Source organism: Poecilia formosa, unplaced genomic scaffold (genome assembly GCF_000485575.1).
Source record: "Poecilia formosa unplaced genomic scaffold, Poecilia_formosa-5.1.2 Scaffold220, whole genome shotgun sequence".
Lineage (NCBI taxonomy): Eukaryota > Metazoa > Chordata > Actinopteri > Cyprinodontiformes > Poeciliidae > Poecilia > Poecilia formosa.
The window spans coordinates 1,124,316-1,135,900 of NW_006800159.1; the positions used below are offsets into that span (position 1 = coordinate 1,124,316).

The window sequence follows — 11,585 nt, forward strand, 5'->3', positions numbered from 1 at the left end:
GTGTGTGTGTGTGTGTGTGTGTGTGTGTGTGTGTGTGTGTGTGTGTGTGTTTTTCCCAGTAATGTACCACTGACTTTTCCAGGGTGCACTGTAAAGATGGATGGTAATGGGAACAAAACCCATACTGCACAGATAACATAATGTTTACACCTTTTGTATCATGATGAGTATTTAAGGTCACCTTTCATAAAGAAAAGGAATTTGAAACATGGAGAATTTTCAAGGTGACTATGATGTAATATAATCCAATCCCAGAGTTTTGTTTTTTGTTTTTTCCTAGATGTATGGCACCATGTACAACACAGGAAAGCATGTGTCATTGCGGCCAGACAAAACACATCTGGTGAACATCTCTGGGGGCCCCCTGGGTTACAGCTACCGACTGGAGGAGGTCCGCCTACACTTTGGAAGTGAAGACGCTCTTGGTTCTGAGCATCTCCTAAACGGACAAGGATTTCCTGGAGAGGTGAGATGTAAAACCTGAGCTCTGCTTTTGTATCACAATGACCATTTCTATCAACAAATTACAGTAAAAGCATAAATCTGAACCTTGTGTCGTTGGTCTCCCACTGCTACAACTTACAGTACTTGTCACCAAAACTTTAGGCATAATTCACATCAAAGTATCCCTCACTTTCCCTGCTATATAGACAACATGACTAATCTGACGGTCTTATCCAAACACTATGAAATGAAGATTTGTTAGTCTGAGGCTCTGACACTGAACACACCTGGGTGTTGCAGGTAATCCATGCTGTTTTGCTGTTTGTATGAATTGTTTTGAGAATTGGACTTATTGTTCGCAAATGTCAGAAATGATTTGAAAAATGCACCAAAGTGACTGAGAAAAACTGTAGTATTGCACAGCTGTTAGTGGTATTAAGGCAAAATAGAAGCAACTGAATAACAAGAACTCATATTACAGCAGTAGGCTATAAGAAGAACAGAGTGGTGAGCCTATTTTTACTTAGCCTACCACTACAAATGCTGAGGCACGTAGTGTACAGAAGTCCAGACGTTCTGCAGTCAGTCGCTGCAGACTCCAAACTTCATACAACCTTCAGATTAATTCAAGAGCTGTGAGCAGAGACGGTTTTCTTGACTGAGCACCAAGTGCAATGTAATGCTGGGGTGTGAAGTACACCACCACTGGACTCTACAGCTGCAGAGACATGTTCAGTGGAATGATGACTGATGTTTTTCAACCCAGTGGATAAATCAGAGCTGCTCTCAGCTGCAGAGTTGAGTGGAAAGAATTCTTACGATGTTTCTTGCTCACGTTGGTGCATTTCTCGAATCATTTACAACATTTGCGAAACAGTAAGTGCATTTCTCAAAACTATTTGTACAAACAGCATAACAGCATGGATTACCTGAAAATCCCAGTTTCTTTCTCAGAATCCTGAGGCCATTCCACAAAATGAAATATCTGTATCAGCCAACATGTTCATGCCTCAGAATGTCAAGGCCCTGCTTCATTGTGTTTGGATGAGACAGTCATAAGAGGGATGTTCTGTTGTAAACTAAAATTTTGATGACAAGTATTGTAAGTTGTAGTTGTGGGAGATAAATGGCAAGAGGCTGGACAAGATTCACATTTATGTTTTTACTGTAAATTGATGACAGAAGAGGTGATTGTGATACAGAAAGAAAAAGACAGACAGCACTGCAGAGGACAAAGGAAAAAAGTAGAAATGGAAACACAGGACAAACCCCTGAGGAAGACTGTACATGCAGTGCTGTAGAAATCACAATACAGTTTTTCTGTTCTGCCTCCTAAATCCTCCACCTCCCTCCTCTTCCTCCTCTTCTTCTCTCTGGCTGTTGACTCAACCGAATCTTTGTCCTTCCATTGTCAGAAATGTAACATCATGTTGTGCTCTGGCTTTATACACCTTATGCTAACCAACTGATGGTTCATGAGATTCAGAAAACTGGCTGATCGTTGGTTGATCTAACACTTCACACATTTCAGAACATTCGAGAAACTCAGGATTCACCTGGAAGCAAGTTATCAGTTCAGGACAGATTTAGAAAAAACACCTAATGGATTTATGTAGAAATATAATTAACATAATAGTCTAGACCTTGTTCAAACATTTTGCATGTAAACATTTATGCAATGAAAATATGCTGAAATATTGTCGAGGTCTAGACTATTCAGACCTGTACACAGCAAATTCAGAAGTGTCAGATTTCCAGTGCAAGTGTTGTATGTTAAAACTACAGTGTTAATTCAACAACATGAGTGTTAGTGAGTGTTAGTTGCCCTAACACTCACTAAAGAGTTCCAAAGAGTTAAACAAAAACCAATCCAGTCCAGTGTTGATTTCTAAATTAACTCCAACAGTCTAAATCAACACTCTGTCTGGTGTTGATTTAGAAATCAACGTCAGACAGTTCCTCCCACAATTGTAACATATTTGTGACATCACATCAGGGAAGGAGCAACAGATATGGTAGAGGCTGCAATTGGCCCCAAGCATGGACCTACAGGGGCCCCACATGGGAGTTAGTAGATGACTTCAGGGATCCAAGTTTTCTTTATAATATTTAATGAGAACTATAACCCCAATAGGTTATATAGTAGGGTGCCCGATTGTTGACTCATGGTTGCTAAAAACCTTACCAGACTGACTGATTTTAGTGACATAGTGAGTGTCAAATATTGAATAAAATGTGCCACATGAGTGGCTTTATTTTTTCTCTTATATTTAACTTTATGACACACAAAACTGCAAATGAATCATCCTTATTGTCTCCAGGTGCATTCTGGGTAAAGCTTGTCACCAACGTCATCATCAGTTACTTGGCAACAAAATGGCAAACTAGCTAGAGCATTTCTACGGATTACGTTAACATGTTTTGAATTTGTGTTGTTTCATCATTAGTGACCAGTAGCCTGATGTTTCTGTTCTTCTCTTGGTTTGTTGTACTTCATGTCAGACGGACTTCAAAATGACATAGTCGCTCTCTGTGGTGATGAAACTTGTTAGCTTTACTAATGAAAAGTTAAATTATCATGAGCTTCATTATTTGGGCCCGGTCATTAGCCCCGCCCCCCGCTACTGCGTCACATGTTTGCCTGAGGAGCGGAGGCAGCAGTATGGCGTCTTGTGTGGAGCTTATATAACAAGGTAAGTTCCATGTTAAAATGATCATGTTTTTGACTATTTTGTATGGAGGCATTATTTTTCCGTTTACACAAGACTATCGATTCATATACATAGTTCGCTAAACGTACGTTTATTTGCTTGGATATCACGGTATATACGACTGTTTATTATCTTAACCAAACATTAAAACTGTCAGGAGAATCTGGAGGCCATTTGAGTTAACATTATTTAGCTACGGAGGTCGTTTTCTTTAAATTTCTGGCTGTAGACTGCAAAATGGGGGAGTGACTGTGCTGGACCATTGGCTTGATCTATGCCACAGATGTCAAACTCCAGTCCTGGAGGGCCACTGTCTTGCAACATTTAGATGTGCCGCTGCTGCACCACACCTGAATAGAATAATTAGATGATTAGCAGGACTCTGGAGAACATATCTACACAGTGAGGAGGCAATTGAGCCATTTGACTTTGGTGTATTGTACCTGTGGCACATCTAAAAACTGCCAAAATGTTTTTTCTTTGTCAGTGTGTCATGTTGGTGACTGAAGCCTGTTATGATGACTTCAACACATTTCTTCAGACAGGTTGGCATGACTTTCAATACTGTCCAAAAATGCTTCTATAAGCTGACTAATTTCTTTAGGAATTATTTCTGACTTTTTTATGCTTTATCTTGTAAACCAGGTGGGCAGAGTAATTTGAATAAATATGACGCTGACACACACAGGTGAGTCTGATTAGTTTTGCTCACACTTCTTTTTAAAATATTTATTTATTATCCTAATGTTTCTGCTATATGTCTTGTTTTTCCTTCCAGGCTGGAAGTCTTCATGATGGCGAAAACAAGAGCAGCACCAAAGACACTTCACCATCAGTGATCACAAGACCATCCATGGCCGCTTCCAATGAACTTTCAAAGCACACTTCACCTTCAGTCCAAAGTACCATGAATGATTGACCTTTGTTATATATTGCTGTCAGTGCTGTTTGATGTTTTGAAATAAAAGTAGATTACATACTGCAACTGGTGCTGGTGTTTTTGTAGCCTCTAATGTGGCATCTAATGTCTTTTAAAATGAATTTGGGGATTACTGATGGCCAATAGTTTCTGGGGAAAAAAAAGGTTAAAAGCGCTAGAGGCGCTTATATGGGAGAAAAAAGTCAAAAAAAAAGTGAATAATAAGAGAAGGGGAAGACCGGGAAGCAAACCCACGACAGCCGCATTGAAAACTAGAGCCTCCATATGTGGGTTGTGCTTAACCCCTGCACCACCACAGCACACCCTGCCAGTAGTATTTCAAAACTCAGATTTATATGTTAATTTAAACTTTACACCGTTCTGTGTTAGATTAACACGTTCATAGTGTTAACATTTGACAATATACACTAGTGTTGGGTAGATTAACACTAAAGTGTGTTTAATTTCAACTACTGTGAGTGATGATTCAACTCTATCACAAATAACACTGTCAAAAGTCTAACTTCTACACCATCCAGAGTGAACCAATATAGACACTTTCAAAGTGTTGAATTTAACTCTGTAGGAGTTGATGGAACACTTCCAAATTTGCTGTGTATAATACATTTTAATCAATATGACAAAAACAATTGAAAATGTAGGAAAAAGCAGAGAATTGCGCGTAGTGACCTGTATGATGTACAGAAGCATTTGCGCTTGCTCAGAGGAACAGGAAACTGCTTCTTTGATGTGAACAAGAGACACATTGATTTGAAGACTGAACAAGTCGCTTTGAAAGTTTCAGTTCTGTTCTGAGAAACGAACCAAAGTGACTGAGGAAAACTGACACTTCAGCCCAAGTTTTGGACAACACACTCGTACCCTTTACAGAACACCTTCCTTCACAGAATAGTTGACATTGTTATAGTTGCAGAGGGAGGCATCATACTAAACCAAATGGATTAGCTGTGAGATTCCTTTAAGTTAATACGTACATAACAGGAGACCAGCAGATACATTTGACAATATATTAGAGGTAGAAATATTCGTTTAAAAATCCATCCTATTCAGGTAGCTTGTCCTTATTTTGTTGCACATACGTACCATTGCCAGTGCAAAAAAGCCAGGCAGCAGTAATCTAATAAAAACATATCAACTCAGGCCATTATGGGCCCAGAGGAAGAGGAAAGGCCAACGGCATCACCCCGGTCTGCTATGTGGAATCATTTTAGGTTTTGTAAATGTTCACGTTTTGTTCAACATGTTCAATATGCTGCTCTCTGACTTTGCTCTTTCTATTGTGCCAATAAAGCTCTGCTTTAAATATGTGGAAAGCTGCAGTGAGCACAACTTCTGGACAAAAATGAAAGAGCCCTGGGTTTATTCCTGCCATCAACCGACTAGCAAGGAATGCAAAACAGGCAGCAACATATAAAACAACATCAGTATTGTTGTTAACTTGATAAATATAATAAACTAGCATGGAGGTACTAATCATTTATCCAACATTATCTGAATGCAGCAGCAACGCCACACAACTTACACAGCTTGTTAGGAAGAAACAAACTGTTGCCTTTTGACTCTGGCTAATTGCTGAACATGACGCAGATCATGCTCAACAACAGGCTTCCAGTCGATGATCAGATCCAAAGGTGTAAGCGGCGTTAGCATGGGTACGCTTATAGTGCATCTAAATATGCCTTGGAAAGTCACATTATCACATCTTAACCAATTAAATGAGTGTAGGGACATGCACTGGACATGTCCCACATGTCCAGCCTGCATCATCCCCAGTGGATGGAGCAACCAGTTTGAAAAGAGAATTTACCTGCTAGGCTGACCCATACAATAACTGTCCACAATCACACTTATTTGAAAAGCTGTAAATCGATTATTTAATAGTCACGTGAGACATTTCCAATTTGCTTAACAAAGTAGAAAAGAAGAGATGCTGAAAATATTCAGTCTTAGTTTTGCTTCCAGTGCTTGTGTTTAAATCATATGGCTCCTCTTCTCTTTGTTTGTCTCTTTCAGGTCCAACTGATCCACTATAATCAAGATCTGTATGCTAACTACAGTGAGGCAGCTAAGAGTCCTCACGGCATTGCTGTGGTCTCCATCTTCATTAAGGTTTGATTGTCCTCTGAAAGCTAGCATAGTGCAGTCTGACTAGATTCCTGCAATAAAAAGGCCTGACCATAATCAGAAAAATAATAAGAATCAAGCATGACAGTGAATCATTGAGTAACATGTAGTGCATTATAGTTAAAATACTGTGGGAGCAAAAATATAACCACCAGAGACTAGCATGGCTGTAAATAATGACATTCTAAGTGTAGAAGATTAAGTTACTATGAAGGTTGATCACTTATCAAGCAAAGAGATCTGCAGAATAGCAGTCTCTACTCAGTTTTTTGACTAACATGTTAAAAACAAAGTGTAATTTGTGAATAATGGATTGTAACAATCCAAATTGCAGCAAAAAGAAAAAAAAAACGTTTGTTTGTGTTGCAGCTCGGTTTCTTGTTAATATTTGATGTTTGTTTCTTCCATTTCAGCTCTCAGAAAACTCCAACGCCTTCCTCAACCGTATGCTCAACAGAGACACCATAACCAGAATCAACTACAAACGTAAGACAAACTGAACAGACAAATTGAACAAAGCTTTCTGGTTGCTTGTCTGAACCAAATCTAAACACACTCTATTTTTGTCTGGATTGATCTTTTCTTCATGAGCAAAACATCATTTACTTTAGGGAGGATGGTGCTTTGTCATTTTCTTTTTACTTTTTGTCCACACTTAAAAGTTTCAGATCCGTTAACACGTTAATATCAAAGACAACCAGATGAAATGCAAGACTCCATTTTAAAATCATGCTTTTATTAATTAAAGGGGAAGTACTAGGTAAAATCAACTTTTCTTTAGCTTTACATCATGTTATAATGTTATTCCCTCATCAAAAACATACCTGGAGTGTTGTGGTCTGCTTTATATTAATTTTAGAATTTATTCTATGTATGATATTTTATCCTGCTGTGTTTTTGTACTGTCTTTTAAACTGTTTAATGTTGTTAATGGCTCCTCTGGGGCTGTGCGTTGCAGATTAGCTAAGGCTATGACTGCCATCATGTTCTATATTTGCTCATATTTGCCTATATTAAGCTCTTCTCCATTCAAAGAAAGAAGACAAAAGTTTTGTGCTAGTTTGAGATGGAGGCAGATGATCCACTGAACAGTTCTCAAGAAGAGAACTGCTACTCAGTAACTGTGGAGACTAATAAAAATTTCAGATTCCTGTTTAATTACATTGAATGTGGCAGAATTTCAAATGTGATGTTTAATCATATAAACAGAGTGATGGATGTTAATTCCAGCCTGAGGTGGGACCGTGTCATAAAAATACCCAGAACACAAAGATGACTCACTGAATGAAGCGGCAGCAGAACACACCAGATTTGTGTGAGATCAAAGATTTTGTTCTTGACAAGTAAAGAATTTATTTTAGCTTTATAATCAGCACCCACTAAATTGGCCTCGTCATGCACGTATTTATGTTTTACTATTTTTATAAGCGAGAGATGCATTTTGCTTATAATTGTAAAACTCTTTTATTACCGAATAAAAGTTGTACTTTGAGGAACAAATATCGGAGTTTTTTTTTTTTTTTTTATCACCATGAATTAATGAAAATGGCAATAATCCCTCTGTCTCAAAGCTTTCATTTGGAATAAAATATCTTACATTTGTTTGAAGGATCTATTTATTCAAAGCAGAAAAACGGTGCCATCAAGTATTCCTAGGTTTGTCGCATTTTGTGACATTACAACAACAAACAAGTGCGTGTTGTCAGGCTTTCATTTATTAGCCCAAAAAAGAAGTAGCGCAAATAGAAATTTGAAAATGGTGGTGTAATTTGATTTCAACTAATGCATATAAATAACATTTATTGCACCCAACTGCCCCAAAATGTAATTTATTAGTGAATAGACTCTGTGTCTTTTAACCTCAGCATAAAAGTAGATGTTCTGTGAATTCCTCAGAGGTTTGTTGCTGAACATTAGAAAACATCCAGCATCATGGAAATGCTGCTTGTCTTGGCAGACGGGTCGGGGAGGAAGCAGTGGAGATTTTAAAGCAGGGTTAGGTTCTCAAACATCTGCCACAACTCTGATCAGTCCTTCATCTGGACACCTGCTGGCCTACCAGACATAGACGTCCATCGGCGCTTTAATCAGAGAAGTAGAAGAGATGGACAGTAGCTCTAGAGGAGCTGCAGTGGTCCAAAGCTCAGAACCACCATTACTTATTTACGCCAATATCTGACCTAAACAAAGCCATTGTTGTAAAATTGACTTTTTGCATCACTTTATTATGTTATTCCCTCTTTTAAAAAAAACATACCTGGAGTGTTGCTTTGATTCTTTCATGCAAGTTTGAGAAATCCTTTAGTCTCCATGGCAACCATTCAGCTGTGCAAAACGCCTGGGTGGACATAGCTCTGCCTTTGAGACGCAGCTCCTCCTCTGAGCTGCAGTTTCTGAGCTCACAGAGCAGCAATAAACAAAGTACTGACTTGAGATCTGAATATAGATGCAAAACATCTTGATCAAAATTGGCATTTTCTCTTCAATTCACATGTATTCACTGTTCTGAATTGGTCTGTCACATACAATACCATTAAAAACACAGGCATGTATTTTTAACAAAGCTTCATATGATTGATAATTAAAGCTGGTAAGAGTCACATCCACAGATGTGTCATTGTTTTCTCTCTGCTATCAGCGCTTCAGGAAGAAGCTTCAACAGAACATCTTCTCACACCAAGCTCTATGCTTTCTCCCCTTTCTTCAGATGATGCATTCCTACTAATGGGCCTGAACATAGCTGACCTTTACCCTGACACCATCCGCTACATCACCTATGAGGGCTCCATCACCATCCCTCCCTGCTACGAGACCTCCACATGGATCCTCATCAACAAGCCAGTTTATGTGACACAGATGCAGGTAGTTAAAAGAGGGATGAATACGTAACACCAGGCTACATGCATTCTAGCAGGAACATCATGTCTAATTATTGGTACTGGCAGGAGCTCCAACATGTCTGAATTATAAGTTAGCTTCTCAAAAAGACAAAAAGAAAACATCTTTACTCCCTCAGAACAGACAGAGTTCTATAACTGCAGAAAAGAACAAACTGGTTCTCAGAACCAGATAAAGTGATGAGTGGAACCTGCTTTTTACCACTTAATTCAAAGAAAAATCTCTGCCTTCATTTATTAGTTCATATAAAAATCACAATCTGCATACAGGTTTCATGACGGCGCTATAAATCTCCTCGCCATTGTGAAGTAGTTGCTCCAGGCCCTGAAAGCCTTTTCATGTTGCTTCAGACAGGGACTGGGTGTTACGGTGTTCCGGTCCAGAACGCACTTATCTGGAGGAAAGCGGCTCACACACACACACACACACACACACGCACACACACTGCAGCCTCTCCACCGGACTCAGCACTGGGAGGAAGATGTCGCCTGAGCAACTAACTCTCTGTCTTTTGCTGAGGAACTTTGTGCTAGTTATTCGTTTTACCTTTTCTTTGCGCTATGACCAGCCTGAGGTCAACATTAAACGAAAGTATAATTAAAACTATAATTTTTACTGTTGTTATCAACATGTTTACATCCTCATCATTACTGTGATTTGTCATGGCTTTTTGCCACTCATTTAAGGTAAAGTAAGGTCATTTTATTTATATAGCATATTTTCAGCAACAAGGTAGTTCAAAGTGCTTTACATGAATTAGAAGAAAATACAAACAAAACAAAAGAAAAGCAAAAAGTACTCCACAATTTATAAAGTAATAGTAGTTTCTCTGGATGAACTAATAGAAAAGAAAAGTAAAAGTGTAAAACTACAGTACATATTGGTAATCCATAATTTATAAATGAGTAGGCTTTTCTCTGGATTCTTGTTCCTATCAAACTAGATGTTTCTAAGCTTGTTCTAGTTTTTTTGTTTGTTTTTTTTTAACTAACAGGAGTGTCTTTAGGTCTTGCTCTGATATTAAAAGTTTATTGCTAAATGTTGATCTATGGTAAGGAGTAATTTCTCTAGATAAACTAACAGAAGTTTCTCTTGAAGTTTGCTGTAATTTCTGCTCTGGGTATCAAACTAAATGTTTATGCTATGGGTTGCTAAGCAAGTAGTAATTTTACTAGATCTAGATTTTATAATACTTATTAATTATCATTAATAATATCTAATTTGGTGTGGTTCACATTGCGCAGCACATTTTCTACATGTTAGAGTGCTGCTTACCTCTGTAGCCTGGTCAGAAACGGACTGAGCTGTGGGTTTGTCCTGCAGATGCACTCCCTGCGCCTCCTCAGCCAGAACGAACCGTACAAAATCTTCCTGAGCATGAGTGACAACACCCGGCCAGCCCAGCCTCTGCTGCAGCGCTGCATCCGAACCAACATCAACTTCAACAAGCAGGGCCGCGACTGCCCCAACAACCGTGCCCTGCGCCCACAGTACAGAGGTGAGCCGACCACTGCTGTCAAGAGAAGGGCTCAGTTCCGCTGGAAGTGATCGCTGTGTTATATATAACATCACGTTCTTTTCTCGCTTCTCATTCTTCAGAGCTGATCAGGGGAGCCGTTACATGCCAAAAGTGGAGATATTTTTAAGTTGTTCCTATCTGGACTGTCAAATCCATTGAGTGCACAGTTAAAAATAACCAGGAAACTTTTGGTCAAAGTCAGCAAATCACTGTTCAAACTTTGGACAGTGGAACGTCCCATAGTTAACAGAGACTACAGACATGAGTGATCAGCAAAAATGACTGAGACACTAAAGGTTCTGGCAGAACTCTGTTACTCTGATGGTATTAATCAGGCTATTACTATTACTATTTACATCTTCATACCAAAGCTCATCTTTATCTCTGCCTAAATAAATGTATATTTATTACTATATAAGCTAAAAACAGTAGAATGAGCTGAACACTGTCACCCTGCCAGTTACTTACACTGAACACACAGGAATGGAGTTGTACTTACTCTGCAAAAACACAATCTTACCGAGTATTTTTGTTCTAATGTCTTAGAACTCTTGAAATATGAGAAAACTATCTTACAAGTAACTTTCCAACAAGACATAAGAGTTTGTTCTAAGTCAGGAATTTCATAATAATGATAAAAAGTATTAGTTCCTCTGACAGATTATTTCACTAACCTGGGAAAATGTCTTGTGTAAGTACAACAAAAATCTGTCAGTGGAACTAATACTTTGTCATCTATATTAGGGAATTATTTACTTAAAACAGGCTCTTTTATCTTGTTGGAAAGTTACTTGTAAGTTAGTTTTTTCATTTTTCAAGTCAACAAGTATATTTGTATGAGAAACTAAACCAAAAATACTTGGTAAGATTTTGTGTTTTTGCCGTGTAGGAAGGTTTTAGCCATAGTAAACTATTTATTTGCCCTGAGATCTACCTATTTTAGTAAAAA

General features: G+C 38.5%; 1 protein-coding gene across 1 annotated transcript in view; it reads left to right on the top strand.

Moving 5' to 3' along the window:
- LOC103149267 (carbonic anhydrase-related protein 10-like) overlaps positions 1–10,903 on the top strand; it is a 95,181-nt gene extending 84,278 nt beyond the window's left edge. Inside the window, exons 4-8 of the mRNA XM_007568340.2 lie at positions 281–466; positions 6,109–6,204; positions 6,633–6,705; positions 8,927–9,081; positions 10,441–10,903. Coding sequence (XP_007568402.1) covers positions 281–466; positions 6,109–6,204; positions 6,633–6,705; positions 8,927–9,081; positions 10,441–10,665 — 735 coding nt within the window. The 3' untranslated portion in view covers positions 10,666–10,903. The remainder of the gene's footprint in view (positions 1–280; positions 467–6,108; positions 6,205–6,632; positions 6,706–8,926; positions 9,082–10,440) is intronic.
- Positions 10,904–11,585: the final 682 nt, after the last annotated feature.